General features: G+C 54.5%; 1 protein-coding gene across 1 annotated transcript; it reads right to left on the bottom strand.

The window, feature by feature from the left end:
* Positions 1 to 13,159: 13,159 nt before the first annotated feature.
* B3GNT7 (UDP-GlcNAc:betaGal beta-1,3-N-acetylglucosaminyltransferase 7) lies at positions 13,160 to 18,004 on the bottom strand. The gene is made up of 2 exons (XM_081242334.1): positions 17,497 to 18,004; positions 13,160 to 15,602 (listed from the first exon to the last, which is right to left on the bottom strand). The coding sequence occupies exons 1-2, from the start codon at positions 17,505 to 17,507 to the stop codon at positions 14,408 to 14,410; spliced, it is 1,206 nt and encodes a 401-aa protein (XP_081098460.1). The 5' UTR covers positions 17,508 to 18,004; the 3' UTR covers positions 13,160 to 14,407.
* Between the last annotated feature and the right edge of the window lie 3,776 nt (positions 18,005 to 21,780).

Genomic DNA, 21,780 nt, shown 5'->3' with positions numbered 1-21,780 from the left:
TTGAGAATCTGAGGAAAGCCATGGATCCTCTCCAGCAAAATCCACAGATCCATACACATAGAATCTTTTTTGAAACTTTATACTGGATTTTTTTATATTGTTGATTAACAATGTTATGTTAGTTTCAGGTGTACAGCAAAGTGATCCAGTTATACATATACATGTATCCATTCTTTTTCAAATTCTTTTCCCATTTAGGTCATTACAGAATATTGAGCAGAGTTCCCTCTGCTATACGGTAGGTCCATAACCATAGAATCTTGCAAGCAACTTCAAGGGGCTCGGGAATCCCCGACCCCGAGTCTTTCCCTCAGTCTCATCCCCTGTGTCAAGCTCACTTGATCAGGCAAAGTGAAGACAAAAAGTAAAAGATTCCAGCCCTACACTTACAACTGCTCTAAGACAACAGGGGTTGTGAGTCTAGGGGCAGGGTCCTGGCCACAGAGAAGGTCAGATAGTATGTTGGCCACTTGTAGCGGCCCCACTGGGAAAATGTAGGAACGGAACAGCTCTGCCTGGGAGGTAGCCAAGCTGCTAGGTTAAGGGCAGAGCCCTCCACACTGCCACGTCTGCCCAAGACTTCTCACACTAGCTGCAACAAGTTCGGCCAACCGGACTATCTGAGGGAACAGTCCCCACAAGACTGCCCTGACTGCAGGCACCAGCTGCAAGTTCAGGGGTCTCAGGACCACCTTTACTTTAGATTTAGGTCTCAGGACCACCTTTACTCCACCTCGGGTTTGATCATTTGCTGGAATGACTCACAGAACTCGCTGAAAACTATTATACTCACAGCCACATTTATTACAGGGAAGCATACAAGTTAGAACCAGTCGTAGGAAGAGGAGCATAAGGTGGAGTCTGGGGGGCGTCCAAAGGTGAGCTTTGCCCATCCTCCCCCTGTGGAGCCACGCATGGCATCACCCCTCCCAGCCGTGATGTGTGAGAATACACACTGAGGCTTGCCAACCTGGAAAGCTCACTCAGCTTCCGTGTCCAGCGTTTGTGTAACCGAAAGTGGGGCCTGGCTGCTCGCCGCTCAAAAGCTAATAAAGAGGCCAAGTTGGTGGAAAAGAAATTTTGCTTTATTTTCGCCGGCAACCGGAGGGGAGGGCAGACTCCCGTCCAAAGGTCGACTCCCCCACTGACAATCAGGGGGCAAGAGCTTTTATAGACGGAGGCTGGGGGCTACATGCACAAACAGCCCAGTCAGCTCTGACCGTCATCTTGAAATTGGCCATGGGTGGTCTGATAAGCGTCATCTTGATTGTTTTAAGTACAGTTAATCTTCAGTTCCAGGGTTGGTTTGTTCCCATCGCCTTGAGGCCTGTTCTCGGAATTGTGGCAGCTTATGTCATGGCTACAGCCTGGTCATCATGTAGTTAACTTCTTCCACCTGGTGGGGCTTTCAGTATCCACAACACAGCTCGCAGGATATGGCTCAGAATATTATCTATAGCCCTTGAGGAGGAACTAAAAGTCCTTGACTTTGCTTAATGACCAAACTATTATTATTTGGTCTCCTTTGACTGTTTTCCTTTGTTTCTGCATGTTCTCACTTCTCTGAGTAAACGTGTTCTTTGGCTAAAGTTTTTCCACAGGCAAAAGGCAGGCAGAGGACATGGGGGACAAGGTCCATTTCATGTGGACGGGGGTTTCATTACGTAGGAATGAATCAGGGCCCACGTCGTCTCCAGCCCACCTCCTATCCCTGGAGGATGAGCTGATATCACATGATAAGTCACTTTCTTAGGATAAAATATCTGGTGTGGTCCAGGGGTCCACCATGAATAACAAATAATCTCCTGTTACTTGGGAGATTCCAAGGGCTTGGAAGTTCCCTCCCAGGAGCCAGGACAAAGGGCCCAAGGCCAGATCTTTCTCACGGGGGAGGCCCAGTTCCTCAGTACACAGCTCCTGAGCTCAGCCCTCTGCCCTGCGGTTGGGCGATCATCCCAATTCTGACTTCATAAGCACATTCTGCTTTGTAAGTGACCCCACAAGTCTCCTCCAGGCTGTGAACTGGCAATGGGGAAAATGCTGATGCAGGTGGCTGGACTCAGGGTCCGGTCCACCGATGGGAAGTGCTGTATGCCACCCTCCCAGCAACCACCAGGTACTTCCCCTGCAGACCCCACTGGTTCTTCAGGAGCTTGAAGCAAACTGCAGCATCTGTGGAGAGACCCAGACTCCTGACTGGTCACTTGTGGAAGGGTGACAGGTGGCTACCTCCCAAACCTCCTGCCCTTAGCCTCCCCGTCCTGGGCACTTTGTGGACATGGATATCCTGAGCCACGTCCTGTCCAGCCAGAATCCTGCTCCATGTGGACTGAGCCTGTGGTGGCTCAGAATTGGGAGGACAGAGCAGAGGACCGAGCATGGCCCAGAGTTTCGCTTCCCTCCCAACCCTAGGCTGATGGGGGTGGAAGCTGATTCAGTGGATTGAGGAGTGAACAGGAGATGGGACTGAGAGACAGTACGTGGATGATGCTCTCAGAGACCCGGGGTCTGAGGGTCAGAGTAAAGACAGCAGTAGCTGAAGAGGATCACAGAATTGAAGGAGGGTTTTTGGTTTTAGTTTTTGTTTTTTGGTTTCTTTTTGTGGTACGCGGGCCTCTCACTGTTGTGGCCTCTCCCGTTGCGGAGCACAGGCTCCGGACGCGCAGGCTCAGCGGCCATGGCTCACGGGCCCAGCCGCTCCGCGGCATGTGGGATCTTCCCGGACCGGGGCACGAACCCGTGTCCCCTGCATCGGCAGGCGGACTCCCAACCACCGCGCCACCAGGGAAGCCCTTTAGTTGTTTTTAATGTGTGAGAGACTTGAGTCCATTTGGACGACCATTGAGGAGGGGCAGGGAAGCAATGCTTAGGTGTTGACCACAGAAGACAGTGTTCCTGAGGGGCTTGGGAAGGTGGGCTCTCAGAGGGGTGCGGGGGATGCACCCTCTTGCAAGGGGGACCCCAGAAGCTAAGGAAAGACACCAGCGATGATTTTTGAGGAGGGAGGGTGGGCCTACCATTTTAAGCAGGAGGTGCTCCCCCACGAGTCCTTGCATTTCCTTGTGGTCTAAAAGGCAGGTCATCTGATAAGAAGTCGGGGGAGATGCTGGAGTCAGAGGTTTAGAAGAGTGAGGAAGGTCTCAGATAGGCTGGCACAGAGGAAGCATGGCAATAGACCCAAGTGCACGGGAGAACTCAGTAGATAATAAATAGAGCCCTTCAGGTTGGTGCAGGAAAGGCGGACTGATGTCGGGGCAGCTGGATAAATACCTGCTGAGAGAAAACATTGTTCCTCGTGGCTTACGTTAAAATAAGTTCCAGGTGGATCAAAGGTATTGGTGTGAAAAGTGAAATAGTAAATAACTAGAAGAAGGACTTCCCTGGAGGTCCAGTGGTTAAGACTCTGCGCTTCCACGGCAGGGGACACGGGTTGGATCCCTGGTCAGGGAACTATCCTGCATACCGCGTGGCCAAAAAATAAAAAATAAAATAAAATAAAGTACTATGGGAAAATTTGTTTTATAACTTCAAAGTTGGAAAGGACTTTCTGAGAATGACATAGAACCCAGAAGCCATAAAAGAAAAGATGGGTAATTTACATAAAAATAAAATATCACTGCATTGTAGAAAAATTATGAACAAAATTAAAAGATAAATGACAAATATTTGCACAGCATATTGGATAAATGGCTTTAATGAAGACCTTCTACAAATCAATAAGAGAAAGACAAATACACCAATAGGAAGATGGACAAAGTTTGAGAACAAACCATTCTCAGAAAAGGAAACACAAATGACTCATAAACTCAGGAAACAGCTGTTAACCTCGCTCAGAGTAAGAGAAATGCAAGTTAAAACAACACTCTGTACCTTTCCTACCTATTAGATTGGCAAAGATCACCAAGTTTGCTAACATTCTGTCAGCAGGTGTGCGGGGACGGGGCTCACTTGTGCGTTGCTGTAGGGAATGTAGTTTGGTAAATCTCTGGGGAGAGAGCTAGTTGGTAGCTGCTGTCTGTTATGGGCCGAGTACTGACGGACGTACTGAAGTTATGAAATCATAACTCCCAGTACTTCAGAACATGAGTGTATTTGAAGATGGGGTCTTTACGGAGGGAATAAAATTAAAATGAGGTCATTAGGGTGGGCTCTTCTCCACTATGACTGGTGTCCTTATAAGAAGAGGAAATTTGGACACAGCCATGAAGCCTTAGAAGAAACCAGCCCTGCTGACACCGTGATCTCAGACTGTGGGCCTCCAGACTGTGAGGAAATAAATTTCTGTTGTTCAAGCCACTCAGTCTGTGGTACTTCACTTTTTTTTTTTTAAGTTAATTAATTAATTAATTAATGTGGCTTTGTCGGGTCTTAGCTGCGGCACTCGGGATCTTCCCTGCAGCATGCAGGATCTTTTGTTGCGGCACATGGGCTCTCTAGCTGAGGCATGTGGGCTCTAGAGTGCATGGGCTCAGTTGCTCTGCGGAATGTAGGATCTTAGTTCCCTGACCAGGGATCGATCCTGCGTCCCCTGCACTGGAAGGTGGATTCTTTACCACTGGACCACCAGGGAAGTCCCATGTGGTACTTTGTTATGGCAACACGAGCTGAATAATACACTATCAAAATTTAAATTGACCTGGAAATTTCACTTGCAGGAATTTATGCTACAGTTAGAGTGGCCCATGGGTTCATGAGCACGAACAAGGATATGCACGCTGTACTGTTTGTATCAGTCGAGGTTTAATCAGGAAAACAGAAGCCACTCTAGGTATTTCAAGTAGAGAGAGATTAATACAGGGAAATGGAGACTTGCAGAAGCATTGGAGGGGTTGGGGGAGGAAAGGACAGGAAGCCACTGGAAGTGAGGGGATGGCAGGGAACGTGCCACCAATGATCCCACGTGCCAGCAAGACGAAAGCAGGGGTTCCCCAGGAGGACTCCTGGAGCTGCTGGAAGCTTTCACTAAGGGTCTCAGCTGCCCACAGCACTGAAGTGAGGGTCTTCCAAGGGGGACCCCAGAAGCTAAGGAAAGACACCAGTGATGATTTTTGCTGCTTACCCATAGCTGCTTCTCGAGAGGAATGGCTTCTACTTCCTTCAGCCTTCTGAATCTGGTGAGGGTGCCCCTCATGGGCAGAATTCAGCCTAGAACATACTGGAAAGGGATTCTGGAAATTCAGAGGAGATATACAAGGGGATAGAGATGATGTTATATTACAATGATTGCACATGCCATGGAGCAACTAAACCCGTGCGCCACAACTGCAGAGCCTGAGCTCTAGAGCCCGCGAGCCACAACTACTTAGCCCAGGTGCTGCAACTACTGAAGCCCGCGTGCCTAGAGCCTGTGCTCCGCAACAAGAGAAGCCACCGCAATGAGAAGCCCGTGCCCTGCAACAAAGAGTAGCCCCCGCTTGCCGTAACTAGAGAAAGCCTGTGTGCAGCAAGGAAGACCCAAAGCAGCCAAAAAAAAAAAAAAAAAAAAATTATCTACTGTTCATCTATTATTGTGGTAAAATATGCATTACATAAAACATACCATTTCAACCTTTTTCAAGCGTACACTTTAGCGGCATTAAGTACAAAGACAATGTTGTACAACTGTCATCACTATCCACCTCCAGAACTTTTTCATCATCCCCAACACACAAATTCTGCACCCATTAAACACAAACTCTTCCCTCCCCGCATCTCCTGGTAACCTCTATTCTGCTGTCTCTATGAGTTTGACTACTCTAGGGACCTCGTATAAGTGGACTCATACGATATTTGTCTTTTCTGTGTCTGATTTATTTCACCCATCATAATGTTTTCAAGTTTCATCCATGTTGTAGCATGTACTCTTCTGTAGCAAGTTCATTCGTTTTTTTGGTTTTGTTTTTTGGCCATGCCATGCAGCATGTGGGATCTTAGTTCCCCAACCAGGGATCAAACCCGTGCCCCCTGCAATGGAAGCGTGGAGTTTTAAGGACTGGACCGCCAGGAAAGTCCTGCAAGTTCATTTCTTTTTATGGCTGAATATTATTCCATTGGACATATACCACATTTTGTTTATCCATTCATCTTGATGGACATCCCGGCTGTCTCCACCTTTTTGCTATTGTGAATAATGCTGCTATGAACATTGATGAACAAATATCTGTTTGAGTCCCTGCTTTGAATTCTTTTGGGTGTATTCCTAGAAGTAAATTTGTTGGATCAAATGGTTTCTGAGGAACAGCCAAATGGTCTCCATACCCACAAGTGGAATTGCTGGACATATGGTAGTTCTATTTTTAATTTTTGAGGAAGCTCCATGCTGTTTTTCATAGTGGCTGCATCAATTTACATTCCCATCAACAGTGCACAAGTGTTGCCTCTTGTCTACATCCTCGCCAACACTTGCTATTTGTTGTTTTTTTGGTAACAGCCATTCTGACAGGTGTGAGGTGATATCTCATGGTGGTCTTGATTCGTCAATTTTTTTTCTTAAGGAACAACTTATGGATTTATTTAATCAATTCTACTGCTTTCAAATTCATTAAATTCAACTTTCATTTTTATTATGTCTTTATTGTTTCCTTTTTCTGGCTTTGCTTTAGTCTGTTTATTTATTTTTCATTAAAAAAATTTTTTTGGCCACACCATGTGGCTTGTGGGATGTTCCCCACCGGGGATTGAACCCGGGCCACAGCAGTGAGAGCTCCGAATTCTAACCAACAGGCCACCAGGGAACTCCAGCTTTAGTCTGTTTTAAAGTTCTTTCCCGAAATTTTGAGTTGAAATATTAGTTCAATTATTTGTATTATATTTTTCGTAGATAAATGAATGCATTTAAAGTTGTTAAATTTCACAATGTTCAACTGCTTTAGGGCCAAGGCCTAACACCTTTGAGGTTATAATGACATAAATTGGTGTTATCTCCATAAACATAATTATGTGGTGGCCCTGATTTCAAAACAGTCTGCCTTTATAGCTTTCATTTTTTCTTTGGCACACAGTTATTTAAGAAAGAGGCTAGGATTGTTGTCATTGTTCTTGTCATTTGGTTTACTTTTGTGGGTAATTTCTGGTTTATTGTCTCATGAACATGGAGTTTGGCTTGTCCAATTCCTGCTTTGGGGGATCCTTGATGTTTTCTTCCTAATATACATATGTAGTAAAAGTTTCTTGTGCAGAGGGGACGTACGTGCTGAGCATGGTACAGAGTTTGATATGAATCTTTGATTCAGTCCCACTTCCTTGCTGGCTGCCAACCAAGGCCTGCTCTCAGCTTCTAGAAGCTGCCCTCACTTTTTGTCACTTGGCCACCTCCATCTTCAAGTCAGCTATTGTATGTGGAATCCTTTTCCTGCTTTGAATCTCTCCAATTTCTCCTGCTGGCAAGAGAAAGCTCTCTGCTTCTAAGGGTTCATGGGATTAGACCGGGCCCACCCAGATAATCTCCCTATTTTAAGGTCAACTGTGACATATAATGCACTGTAGTTATAAGAGTGATACCTCATCAAATGTGAAGGTTCCTGGGAGCAGGTAGGATATCACTGGGGGATGCTGAGTGTACTGTGATTCACAGTGGCTCATAAGTCTTCATTATAAAAGACACATTTTTATCAGTAACTCTCTATTTTTTTAAGTGCCAAAGAACATAGGTTCAAGTTCATAAAACAAATCTAGTAAGAAACGTTTGACTAGGTCTGGATGTGCTGGGCTGCCTGATTTGAGTCTGGCCTTTCAACCAGCAGCTGGTTTTAGCTAACTGCAGGTGGCAATGGTGGATGGTCAGCTGTTTCCAGAGCTGCCTCAAAGTTTTCCAGACCATTTGCCTGGGTTCAGTATGGTGGTCAACATGCAGCTTTTGCAACCTGAGTGCAGATCTGGCAAGTGGGGAGGCTGCCCTGTGCCTTTATCCTGGATGAGCAGCTGAAACAGAGCAACCTTGAAGGTGGCTGCCCTTGGCCTTTCACTCATGTGAGCCAGCAAATTGCTTTTAAAGTTTCAACCAGCTTGAGACTTCCTTGGGGGTCCGGTGGCTAAGCCTCTACACTCACAATGCAGGGGGCCTGGGTTCGATCCCTGGTCAGGGAACTAGATCCCATATGCATGCCGCAACTGAAAAGATCCCACACACAGCAATGAGGATTCCGCGTGCCGCAACCAAGACCCGATGCAGCCAAATAAATAAATTTAAAAAAAAATGAAGTTTCAACCAGCTTGAGCTGAATTTTATGTCATTTGCAATCAAATTTATCCTAAGCAAGGCTGGCTATACATCAGCTTTTATAGCATATGGATTATTGTATCAGTTGTCTAGGAGAGCTTAGGTAGTAAACAATTACAAGGACAGCAAACTGTTGCCAGATATCTAAGGCCTTCCTTCTGACCTCAGAAGGCCTCTGAGGGTGGGCTGGCCAAGGCGATTTCTGTCAAGAGGCTGCACTCATCCTTGGTGGGTAAAACAAGAATCATTCCTCGAGGTGGCCCTGAGGATCTCAAAGCCATCTCCCTCCCTCCAAGGCTACCGTGTCTGTCCGAATGTTGGCCTACGTGTATCTCCTAAACTTTACCCCTCAACTAAGTGATAAACGCTCAGGGTAGAAAGCCTTCTTTATATAGATAAGCTAAAAGAAAAGGATAAACCCCCTGGAATCCCACTACCAGGAAACAATTCCTATTGTACAGTCTGGCGTGGAGGTTTCTGGCATTTTTGAGGCACACATGCCCTTAGGTACCGCGGATAACTTGGGCTACAAGTATTCCAAGTTACAAATTTCACGGAACAGCTCTAATCGTCCCACCCCTCATTGTCACGATGTCCAACGTGGTCGGCTGGGGGCGCTCCCCGCCCTCTCCTGGCATCGCTCTGGCCCCGCGGACGCCTCCAGCCCTCCGGCCCCGCCCCGCGCCCTGGATCTTCGCAGGGCCCCGCCCACGGCCCGCTGCTGCGGAGCCGGCGCAGAGGGGTCTGCCTGCAGCCGTGCGCCCCTCGGCCCTCTACGGCCGCGTCACGGGCCAGCAGGTAGGTCTCACCGGGAGATGCCGCACTCCCCACCTCCTAACCAGGTCCCCGGGATCTGGTGGATTCCGCCACCACCCACCCCTGCCTCCCCCACCTCCGACGGCAGAGCGCGATTGTCCCCACTAAAGCCTAGGTGGTTCAGCGATGGCCTCTGGGTCGCGGGTTGGGCTGACCGCCCTCCGACGCCCGCACCCTTTGTCCAGCCTGGGGCGGGAGCAGGAATTCCGGGCATTCCTGTTAGATTCGGCACCAGAGAAAAACAAAGCGCGAGAAGATTCCTGATCGTCACCTGCGGCTCTGCCGGGTCAGGTAATCCCCGCCCGGGCGCCCGCCGGAGTCACCTGGGCAACTGTTTAAAACACCTAGACTAGCGCCCGCCCCCGAGGTTCGGATGTAACCCGCCTGGGTTGGGCCCTGGACGCAAGTGTTTTTCCAAAGCTCCCGGGGGCGGGGAGGGCGCGGGGGGGGGTTGGTTTTCAGATGAGCAGCGGGGCTGAGCCCCTCCAGAAAGGATTGAGCTCCAGGCTCACCTGGAAGGTGTAAAATTTATTCCGAGATGCAAGTTTTGTATCAGAAATATACGCAAAAATTGCTTTCTACTTCATAACGTGTCTGTATTCGTTTTAATATAGAAGCAAATGTAAAAGATACTTTTCAGAAAAAGGAACTCCTAACTCCTACAGGTATAAAAGTGAACGCGAGGTAAAGATTTATTTTATTCATAAGAGGGCAAGCGGATGCTATAACTGGTTCACAGGAGACGTCAAAAAGCACAAATTTATATGGAGTGAAGGAATTGAATTGCAAACCGAGGCAAAACTGGTTTTTCCATAGGGGGGAGAGAAGTTGATGGAAGCTCTCGCTTCCTGCGATTTTTTTATTATTATATTTACAATGTATTTCTTAAAATTTTTTATTAAAAAAAATCTAAAATTGAAGTATAGTTGATTTACAAAGTTGTGTTAGTTTTAGGTGTACAGCGAAGTGATTTCGTTTTGTGTGTGTGTGTGTCTATATATAGATATATTCTTTCTCAGATTCTTTTCCATTATAGGTTATTACAAGAAATTGAATATACTTCCCTGTGCTGTCCTTGTTGTTTATCTACTTTATATATAGTAGTGTGTATATGTTAATCCCAAACTCCCAATTTATCCCTCCCCCACTTCCTGTGAGTTTAAAAAAAGGTGCAGAATAGCTCCAAGACCATGAACTGGGCTGGAAGCAGACAGATTGGGGGTTGTGCTTTAAACAATGCATAGTGTTTCGCTGAAACAGAAAAGTTTTTCTTCACAATATTTTTAAAAACTACCTGGAAAAAAGACTTCTTACAGTGCTAATACTGCTGGGCTCCCCCAAACCCAAAATACCCAATTTCCAATCCCTCATGGGACATCACATTTTTCTACTTTTGGGGCTTTTGGGCAAAACCCCACAAATACACATGGAAGTTCGTGGGTGAGGGGTTAGGTACAGAGACCTGAGTTCAAGTAGTGCCCTGTCACACGATACCTGTGGGACCCTACTCTTGGGAGCCTCCATTTCTTCACTTGACCGTCGTATATAACAGGGTTCCAGAAGCTTCCCTCCCTGCTTCTTAGCTTAGGTGGACAAAGTCACCTCAGAACAGGCTTTCTTTGTTAAGGGGAGGTTTCTTTGAGTGGTCTCTTTAGTTATGTAAATGTGGCAAAGAGAGCACCCACTGCCCGGCGGAGAGCAGGCTGGACCTTCTGTGGCCTGACAAAGCTACCTCTTCCCAAGGCCCCTAGGAATGCAGGGCTGGTGGCTGGGGAGGAGGGGAAGTGTCTTGCATTTGAAGCTCAGGGCCCTTGGGGAGGAAAGGGTTTGAGACCCACCTCCCCCCACCCCTACCTGTTCCCCAGGATCTGATTGAGGAGTGACTAAAATTTACTGTCAGGGAAGGCTTGGAAAGTTGCTTCCCAGGGACAAAGGGAACCTGAGTGCGTTTGTGGGGCTCCCCAGGAGACTGTGTAACCGACTGGGAGTCTTGGGACCCAGCACCCCTAGCTTGCTTCTTCTGTTCTTTGGGGAAGGATGGCAGCGCTAGCGAGGGTGATTAAGAGAATCACTCTGTGTCTGAAGCGTGCGCCCCGCTACAGCCTCTGCCAGGAAGATAGCGCCTGAGAGTGCACGGGACTGGGGTGCGGGGCACCGTGTTCCACCGTGTCACCGTGTCACCGTGTCGGGGGAGAGGCAGCAGCTGAAGAAGGTGGCTCAGACTGTCCAGGGAGCACACTTTGGACTAAGGATGTCCTTGAGGGTCCAGACGATTTAGGAGTGAGTGGGCTCCAAAAGGGAGAGGTAGGATTTTGTAGGGAGGAAAGATAATTTTCCCTCTACCCTTCTAGGTTGTTGGCGGAGACTCCTCCCTATAATAAAAGACAGATTAACAGGAGAAAAACAAACAGAAGTTTAATAACATGCATACCTCTTATGTGCATGGAGGGTACCCAGGAAAACTCTCCGAAATGGCCCAAGCCACCACCTTAAATACCATTTTCGGCTAAAGACTGAAGAAAGATATTGTGGGGTGCAACACCAGGACACCCCGCCCAGCTCCTCCCATCTCCAGCACTGCCCACCCGGGGCAGCTGGCTGCCCCGATGCCCCACGTTTTTGCACTTCTGGGCTGCTGCACGTGTCCCCGGCCTGGACCCTCCTTCCTTCCCCTTGCACCACAGGCAAGTGCCCACTCCTCCTCCAAGATGCAGGTGCTCCCCGCCCTGGGCTGGGGGTCCTGTTATACCAGCCCCTTCAGGTGGGCTCCCCGCCCTTCCTCCCTTCCTTCTGCGGTGCTAACGCGGGCGCCCCACCCCTTTCCCCGCCCTCTCTGCCAGCCCAGCCTGGGCCCCTGAGGTTTGAAATGGGGTCAGGAACAAGGGTCCCCATGGGGCAGAGCCTGAGGAAGTTCCCATGCTGGGAACTTGCTGCTCCCACTGAGATCTCCCTGTGCGTGCGGCTCAGCTGGAGGAAGAGTGCGCCCAGAGGAAGGGGTGTGCCGCCAGGGCCCCCCGCCCCGCTCCCTCCTCGTCCCTCTCTCTCAGGATCGAGTCTGAACACCCTCCTGCAACCCAGAAGGCCTGAGACCCCCAGCAGCCTTCCCCTCTCACAGCCCTGTTCCACCACCCCCAGCCTCACCCACCGCAGCGCCCCCCCACTGTGGAGGAGCTCCTATCTGCTTCGGCGTGCACCCACCTGTCTCCCCTCCACCTACCCAGCATCCTTCAGGTGGCAGCTGAACACAAAGGCTGCCTCTGGACCCCCACCGGGGCCTTGGGTCCAGTGGCCCTTCCGCCTCCGTCTCCTGGATGTCCCTCCATGGCTCTCGGCCTCGCTGGACTGAGCTCTGGGAAGGCAGAGACCCCAGAGCCCCTCCCTGCTTTCTGCAGCCCCTGGCTTCAGAGGGTGAGGGATGGACAAACAGGGCTAGCGACCTGTACAGTGACAAGGCCCAGAAGGGCCCTGTGCCCGGTTTAACTCTCTGCTGTGCCATCGAGAAATTCTTAACATTCTAAGACGGTGCGTTAGGTTAAGATCTAGCCATTCCTCTCACTCACCTGAAGGAGAGTCCTAGCGTGGGCATTAATAAGTAAGTGACCCTCTCGGGGCATGTGAGCCACTGGGCGCAGGCAGGGAGCTGCTGACTTGCCCACTACAGCCCCCGTGCCCCTTCTCCTGCGGGTGGCTGCTCTCACCAGCCTGGAAGTACACAGTTTAGGCCGAGGTTCCCCGCACAGTCCGCTCACACCGGACCCCACAGAGCCACTGTTTTCGTGCCACTTGTCAACCTTACCAAGGCTCCACGCTGGCTGAAGGAACGTCAGGAAGCCCACCAGGCCCTGCACGCCCCCGACCCAACCCCACCGGCTGCAGCGCCGGCCTCAGGGCGGCTCTGGCCTGGCGCTCGCTGGGAACACTCTGCGGGCGGCAGGTGTCTCTTGCACCCCGCTCCCCACCCAGGGGGCGTCTTTCTTGACTCTGCTTTCATCCTGGCACTCAGCTCCCTCTAAGGTCCTTCAAAGGGTCCTTGTGTACCCACCAGCCAAGAACAAGGAACGAGCTGTGTCTTCAGAAATCTCCAGCAACCTTGGCCCCAGACAGGCCCCCCGACGGAGATGGCGACAGGAACTTGCACACCAGAAAGAAAATCAGTCCCCTTTTATTGAGAAAATAGAGTCGACCCCTCAATCTTTTCCCAGGTGACTCGACCCTGATACGAGGTGGCATCCTTCTGCAGCCACCCCCAAGGACCCCTGAACCTGAGTGGGGCGGCCCACGAGGGCCACGCCATCCCTTCACAGGGGCAAATGCTGGTCTGCTTAGGCCCTGCAGAAGTAGGCGTGCAGGCCGGGCAGGGTTCTGGTGCGGGGCTGGAACGGGCACGGGGGTGCCGGGGCGGGGTTGTGGCTGTGGGTGGAAAAGTGGCCGAGGCAGGTCGTGTCTTGCTGAAACGAGGGAAGCAGAGGGACGAACACCACCTTCTCCCGAGGCCTGGCACCTTCTCCTTCCAAATTCTTCATAAATAAAACTTCACATTAATAAAGGAATGTCCACTTCCAGGGTCGAACCGGCTGGTTTCCGGCTGGGGAGCCAGGCCTCACGGGGCTGCAGGAGGGCCCTCGGCTTGGGCTGGTTGGGCAGCACCTTGACTGCCGGGGCCGGAGCACTGCTCCTTGGCCCTGCGTCAGGGGGTGAGGTGGGGCTGCAGCCCATCCAGAGGTTCTGAGGATCGCTGAGGTAGTCAGAGTGGCCGGTCATGCTTCCAGACAGATGGGAGCCGGATGGAGCATCACAGGACGCAGCTAGGAGTGAAGCCAACTGGGAGTAGACTGGGCAGCCAAAGCCCAGGTAGGTCAGGGGGCGGGGGTGTGCTGAGGGCCTTCTGAGGCTCAGTCTCCAGGAGACCCAGGGGCATGAGAGGGCCTGTGTGCCTGCACAGGGCTGAGCTTCTCCTGAAAGGGCTGCTTGGGCCCGTGGGGAGACTGAGGCATTTCACAGGAGAAGGAGAATCTTCTCCGTGAAGGTGAGAGGGCAGCCGCAGACCCATCCAGGGGCAGGTCTAGCCCAGGTACCTGAGCACAGGGTTCCTTCAGAGGCCACCGGGGCCTCCCACCGGGTCAGAGGGAGCCAGGCCACAGACCCAGGTTAGGAGGGCTGCCAGGGGCCAGTGGCCTCGCTCCCCAGAGAACCGTCTCCAGTCTGGGCAGTTGCAAACGTTCCCGGGCCTCAGCTCCGGCTACCTGCACCCCACCACACCTGGGGACACGTAAGGCCCACCCTTCCGCCTCCCCGCGGGGACCGAAGGCTGTGCCCTGGCCTCGCACTTGCAGCCTCATGCCTTCCGGGGCTCGAGGGCACACGCCCTGGTCTACCCTGGCGGCCCGCCCGGTGTCAGAGCACCTGGAGCTTGCGGGAGCAGGTAAGGTTGCCGTGCACCAGACCCCACATGGCAAGCAGCTCAGCGGGCAGCAGCTTGTGCACGACGAGCATGGAGCGGAAGAAGCAGGGTTCCTTGTTCATGCGGCTGTTGCGGTTCCGCGAGATGCCGAACGTCTTGAAGCCCTCGTGGGCCGTGGGCCGCACGCCCAGCACCTCCAGGCACATGCCCAGGAAGACGTCGTCGATGGGGTAAAGCTCCAGGGTGTCGCAAGCATGGTGCAGGCGCCGGGCCAGGCCCCCCGCCATAAGGAAGCCCCCTCCGCCTGCGTACGGCGGGTAGCTGGCCTGGCTGTACAGGGCCCCGGGGATGTAGTATTTGTTATCCTTTCTGCGGATGGGCCGAGCGTGCTGCAGGACGTCACCCACAAACAGGTCTTCCTGGGGCCGCCGGTCAGCCAGAAATTCCAGCAGGTTGGTGGGGTTGACGAAGACGTCATCGTCGCCCTTGAAGATGAAGTGGACGTTGGGGCAGTAGATGTCAAGCCACTTGAGGAAGTGGATCTCCTTGAGGGTCAGGTTGAAGAAGCTGTCAAGAAAGTCCCACTGCAGGATGTCCCCGTAGATGCGGTCCTCGTAGGCCAGCAGCCGCTGGTAGTGGGCCCGCTCCTCCTGCTTGGAGGCTGTACCCAGCAGGAAGAGGGTGTGCACGGCGCCGCGGCCCTGGCCCGCCGACTCCTGCTCGCGGCCCCAGGTCTGGCGGATGGCCTCGCGGCGGTCGTGCTGTGTGATGACGGACTTGACCACCACCAGCAGATAGACGTCGCCGCTGCACTTCTCTGGATGGTTCAGCAGCATGGGGAAGTATCGGCAGTGGCGATAGAACAGAAACTGCTGGAAGTGTGGCTCCAGGCCCTGGAACCAGGGCTGGTGGGTCAAGTTTACATTGGCTGAGCAGTTAGTGGTGGTCACATCCCAGGCCTGGGGCCCCCGTGAAACCATGGGTGTGAGGGTGACCGCATCCTTCGGGTTCTTCCAGAAGCTGTCAGGGTTCACCAGGTGTCCGCTCAGTTTCTGGGCCTTCTGTAACCCGAAGGTGGGTAGCAGGGGCTCCTGCAGAAACTGGCTGGGGGTCAGACTGCGCTGGAATACTGTTACAGCCACGAGCAGGGCCAGCGACAGGCACACACTCTTGTAGATGGTTCTCTTCCTGTGTGGGGGGGAGGTAGTGAGGTGGGGAGAGAATGGTACAAAGGAGAGAAGAAAGGATGAGTCAGTCCCCTTGTACAGAGGTGCAGTTCCAGATGGGCAAGTGGACCCTGGACACAGACTCAAGTCCCTGGGCCCCTGAGCGGTCAGAGGAGGGTCCTGCTTCCTCTCTCATCCTGACCTCCCTTCCTCCAGGACCAGGGGAGCCACACAGCACAGAGCTTAAGTACAAACACTGTGGAGTCAGGCTGCTAGGATTCAGATTTTGGTCCTGCTACTTACGAGCTGAATGGAGAGGTCCAGTGGGTCTCCCTTAACCTCTCTGAGCCATGATTTCTTCTTTTCCGAAATGAGGATAACATGCAATTGGAGTGCTAGCTGCGGTGCTGGGCACACAGTGGGTATGGAGTCAGGGGAATGCTGTGATTCCCCGAGGATGACCTCTGCCCTGCTCCCCACCTCTCCCGCAGGCACCCCCTTTGCTTTGTGCAAGCCTGGTGAACCATCAGAGAGTACACCTGCTCAAAAAGTGTGCGGGACACTGGGGAGCCGGCTCTAACTTGGGACCTGAAGAAGCCTGTCCCTCCCCCGTCCCCCTGCATCCACGTGACCCAACAAAAAAGAACAGCTCTCACGGTCGACAGAGGCCTGAAAATGGGGCGAGCATCTCCTAGCATGCCCACTGCCCCCATACCCCCACTGGGAGAGGTGAAGTCCCCCGGCTCTGCTGCCTTGGGAAGGGCGCAGCTGTATCCCCACTCTCCAGGGTCCCTCATAACGAGTTAACCTCACCACACCCCTTTTGGAAGCAGAAATCAGTTTTTTTTTTTCCAGGAGTGCTTGCAGAGCCAGGGCCAGGGCCCTGAGTCCCCGGACCCTGAGCCCTTGGACCCCAGGACACCCTCTCCTCAGCTCACACTCTGGGGGTGGCCATGCCACCTGCCATGTTCTCTCCTGTGGAGACATAGGAGCTGGGGACTCGAGGAGTGGGGGGGCAGGCCAGAAAAGTGTGGCCTCACAGGGCCAGCCCAGCAGGGAGATGGCCCTGAGTGCCAAGAGGGGAGATATGGGAGAGACAGACTGTACAGCGGTGAGACAGGAACCAGGTAGAGCAGCCTGGAGTGGCCTCAGGACCGGCTGATTAAAGGTGGCAGGCACCCGGGGCGAGTGAAGGCTGAGCCCCATGGAGCGGCAATTTTCCATGGGGTCCCAAGATTTCCTGGAGGAAGACTGGATCCTCTCAGGTGCTGGGACAGGGGTGTGACTCAAGACCGTATCTTCCCAGGGGGTGGGAGCGGAGTGCTCCGGGGCCGGCTTTCCTGCCCTGGGGGTTTCGGCGAAGCCCTCCACACCCCAGGTCGGGAGGCCGGACCGGAGGAAGTACAGAGGGGGTCATCCCCCTCCACTCCAGGCTGGTTCCACTTGCACCGCCCCACTTCATTTGTGGGAAAAAAGCCCCCAACGGGAGGAGAGGAGAAGGGGAGAGGTGGGCAGGCGGGAGGCACGAGCTCCCCGGGAGGAAGGAGAGCCACTCAGGGGCTGAGGGTAGAGGACGGGTGTCGCCCAGGACGCAGGAGGCCCTGGGAATGGGGGACGGGACCCAGCTGCCGGCGAGACCTTGCGTCGCTAACTCCCCGGGTGCGGGAGTGGTTGTGCGAGCCTCGGTGCCCGGGCGTAAGGGAGCACAGGGGCCGCCGGGGAGGGCTGAGCGCACGGGCCCCGCGGTCCCCGGTCGCCGACCGGCCGGTGCAGGCGTCGCGCACAGCCGGGCGTCTCCGGCCACCGCCGTGCCAGCCCATCTGTGCCCGGGAAAGTGAGGCCAGCCCGGGACACCCAGCGCGGCATGCCTCCCCGCGCCCCCAGCCCGGGTCCCCCGGCCCGACGGCCCCACTCACCACAGCGACATGGCGGCCCGGTCCAGGGCGGCGGCGGAGCGGGGCGCGCGGATCGCAGCTCTGGGCACCGCGGCTCGGGGACGGCGGGCGGGGACCTGGACCGGGATGGGGACCGGGACGGGGGCGGGCGGGGGCGGGCATGGGCGGAGGCCGGGCCGCGCCCCCGCCGAGGCTTTCCTCTTCCCCGTGGCCGGAGGAGGGGCCCGGAGGGTAGGCGGCGGCCCAGGTACCTTAACCCCTTCGGCGCCCCCGGCTCTCCATCCCCGCGGCCGCGCGCCGAGCCCTCAGCCCCGCGCAGAGCGGCAATTACCCATTTCCCGGGGGTGGCGCCTGAGCCCCGGGAGCGCCCGGAGCCGCCCACGATCACTCGGCCCGGGCGTGAGTGGCCGAGTCAGGACTTCGGAGCCCACGAGGGTCACTCACGCCCCCAGGGACGCGGTTTCCCCCGCGGGGCTTCCCTGGGGTCGCCGGCCCCTCTGGACTCTTGCGGACCGGGACCCCACCCACCTCCAACCTCCCCGGGCGCGCGGGGCCCAGCCATTTCCCTCCGGCCCCGTCCGGACTTTTTCTGGGTAGGGGAGGCAGAGGCATACAGGGCTTCCTTTCCCCCCTCTCCCCTTCCCCCTCCCGCCCCCCACCCCCCCCCCCGCACCTAGCTACCTAAGGCTGGGTCTACGGAGGAGAGGGACTGGTGCTGGGAGAGCAGAACCCCGAGCAGAGGTCAGGGGGAGGCCGGGTTGCCTGGGTGGGGACCCCGGCCCAGGCCGCAGCTCAGCCCTGAAACCTTCCCTGTGTCCCCGGACAGTAGCCCTCTCCACCTCTGGGGTCCTTCTCGCCTCTGGAAGCCCCTCCTCACCACCAAGGAAAGGCCCATCTGCCGGCCCAAACTTCCTTTTCATCCATCAACAAGTATTTCACTCAAAACCTTTTTTGTCCCTAAGCCTCTATTAATCTGTTTGTGTATGCCACACCCAGGGACTCCTAGGGAGTGGGCTGCACAAAGACAGAGAACTCACAGGGGCGTTCTTGGCCCAGGTGGGTCTGGGGTGGTGGGTGTTCCATCCAGGTGACTTCCAGAATCCTCTAACAGGTAATGTCTGTCCTAGCCTTGTTCCATGTTGAGGTCCCATCACTGAGCTTACAGTAGGGCCTCAAAAGGGCCCACAGTAGTGAAACAGAAGCATTTCACAGTCCAGTAAATAACAGCTAACATTCATCAAGCAGTGCAATATGCAAAGCACGGTCTAGGCCCCTGCGTGAAATGACTGAGTCCTAGAGGCTATTATTATTACCACTTTACAAAGGAGGAAATGGAGGTGCCTGCCTCCAGTGGGTCAGGTCTCATAGTAAGCAAACCCAGGAAGCCTGCCTGGCTCTGGAGGCAGGCCCTTTTGCCCTTCACTCAGGGAAAGCAGTGACAGGGAGCAACTTCCTGCCAAGGGGCACCCAGGGAGGCCAGGAGGCCTCCAGGTACAGTCAGAGGCAGGTGGTAGGAAGCCTAAGGAGGCTGCTCTTTCCCAACTGGACCCCAGGCCCCTGAGGCTCTGGTGAGGGGCACTTTCTTTAAGGCTCGAGGGCCCATTGGAGGGGGAGGAGAAAGCCAACACTCAATAGAATTCTTCCTGGATGTTGCAAGCTTCAGGGAGGGACTGTGAAGGGCCTTTCGGGCAGAATTCCAGAGGAGAACCCTGGGGCCAGCGCCTTAGTAACAGCCCCTCCCAAGTACCAGAGCAGAAAGAAGTTCTGACCTGCAGCCCAAAGCCCCCTTGGCCTGGCAGCCTGCTGTTGAGGGCCACCCACAGTCCCACTGGCCACCCATCCCGCAGGGCACCAGGTAGTTCACTGCCCAGGCTTCTGTGCTCTCTTGCTTTGCCCTTCAAGTATGGCCTTGAGGGAGGGCTTGTGCTGGCCTGGCTGAGGAGAGTCCTCCCTGCCTCAGCACTGACCTCTCACCTGGAAGCTGCAGGGTCTTTTTAGGAGCCTAATGAGGGGTGGACACAGTGATCTCTGGGAAGGGGTTTTGAGCCCAGAGTTAGGGACTGGAGGGGCAGTGTTGAGTCTGTGGGTCTGCACTTCCTGCATGTCACCGGGAGCAGGTGGCTTATTGCCCTGAGACCTCAGTTTCCTGGCAGCACAGAATGACAGAGATGACGCACGTGAAGCTTGATCAGTGCCTCCTGCGAGGTGGGGAGCCAATCCATAGGTTCCAGAACCCAGGAGGGTTCAAAGGTGGTAATGGGAGGACCGCCGCCAAAGGCAGCAGAGTGCTTGCCAGTGGAATCTGGTCCATTGAGAGGAACAGTTTGTCATCATGGTTTCATTTGATCTGTGCCTCGGTCAAACTCAGCCTGGGAAATGGATGACAGTTAAATACTCGGTTCTTGACTCTGGGGTGGGAGCCAGGCCAGCCCCTGGTCAGCTTGCACCGTCAGTCTGACCGGCTCCCCTGGGGCTGCTTGGGCCTGTCCCTATCAGGAGTGCCGGAACTCACCCAGTCTGGCCCACTCCACCTGTCCCGGCCCCTGCCCTTCGGGCAGAGTCCCGGCAGCAGATTCCTGCTGATGCCTCAAGCCTTGACCGGGGTGGGTGAGCGAGGCCCTGAGGAGGCAGAGGTCAGTCTGCAGATGGAATCTGTCACCTGCCCCACAGCCGTGGCTGAAGGCAGAGGGAAGCTGCAGAAACTGATCCGGGAGGTGGAGGGGACCCTGAAGGGAGGGTGGGGGAATGGAAGCAACCGGTTAGGCGGGGGCTGGCGTGGGTCCCAAGCATGGTGGAAGTGGGTCAGCTGTCCCTGTCACATGGTCATCGTCTGCTCCCCTCAGGTTGACGTTCTGCCCTGAAAGAGAGAGCTCAGGGAGCCCTGCCTGGGAGATCCCCAAGAGCCCCCTTCCCCTCCCCCCTTCCCCTCCTCCTCCCCCCTTTCTTTCACATCAGCCCCCACCACCCCTCCAGAATTGGTTGGGATCCCGACCCTGCTGGTTTCCCCTGGGATGAAAGCCCGGGGCCCAGAGCCTGCTGAGCCCTCAGATGTGGAGGGCCCTCTGCAGGACCAGAGGGTGCACTGGGCCAGCCTCTGGCCAAGGTGTGAGGAGCTCTGGGCACTTGGGAGAGAGGGGATGGAGCTCAGAGCTGGGCAGAGGCTGCAGGGTGGAGAGTGGCCCTGGCTGTGGTCCCTTAAGTGCAGCATGTGTGAGCGTGTGAATTCACATCCTCTCCAAGTAGGAGTCTACGCTCCAGGGGCAGCCGCGCGGCCAGCGCTTTGAGGGTGGCCATCGACACTTGCACCATGGGGTCTGTTAATTCACACTGGAGTGTCAGAAGCCATTGCTCTTGGGTGAAGATGTGTGCCTGGCAAGAAACTGCACAGGCCCCTCTGTTCAATCCTGAATGAGCCCCATAACCCAGCAGAGCAGTGCCCTGGGCCCAGAACTTTCTGTAATTGGTGTTGGGTGCCCCCCCACCTACAATGATCAGACTGGAGGGTTAGCCAGTCCTTGGTCAGCATGAGCATGTCCTTGAATTTGCCCTGGGATGGAAAGTGGTACTCCTTCGGGCTCTGGGCAGGGGTAGGAGGCCTGCTTTTGTGCTTCTCGCAATGCGTGCTTTAAGTGGGGCCGCATTGATTGCACTGTCACACACCACCTGTCCAGGAGGTGTGGGGTGAGGCCCACTGTCCTCACCTACCTCTGGTCCTCAGAGGCCACCCATATCCCCTGCAGAAATCTGACCCACCCTGCAGGGCATGCTGGGAGGGGCTGCCTGGTCCAGGGGGGCAGTGCACAAACTGGCACTGGAGGAGCCCCCCGCAGGCAAACTGTCCCGCCTGCAGTCTTCCAGGGGAACATGTTTCCTGTGGGTTGGCCCTCCCTTTAAAGAGTGGGAGGAAGAGGAGGAGGTCAAAAAGGAGTGAGCAGAGAGGTGGGGGGATGGGGAAGAAAGGAGGTGCTCGGGGAGGGGGCAGGGAGGAGGGACAGGGTTTTGAAGCATGGGTGGTCTGGTTTGGAGTCTGAGAGGTCACCTCACCCAAAGGAAGATTGGGCCAAAGAGAAGCCCAGATCACAGGGGCTTGAGAGAAGATGGGAGGAAGGTAAAAGGGGCTCATTGCAGGGTCCCCATATGAGCAACACAACAGGCAACCCCATTGCTGCCAGGGAAGCCCAAGATGCCCTTCTAGGGCCAAATCCTGATGGAGCCAAGACTGACCCAACAACTAAGAAGGTGATGTTGCCATAACCAGTGAAGATGCTTTAAAATCATGATTCCAGGGCCTGCCTGCAGAGAATC

This window comes from Mesoplodon bidens (assembly GCF_964165515.1).
Source record: "Mesoplodon bidens genome assembly, chromosome: 8".
Taxonomy (NCBI): domain Eukaryota; kingdom Metazoa; phylum Chordata; class Mammalia; order Artiodactyla; family Ziphiidae; genus Mesoplodon; species Mesoplodon bidens.
Note: the sequence above shows the minus strand (reverse complement) of the source record. Positions and strands in the feature narration are given on the sequence as shown.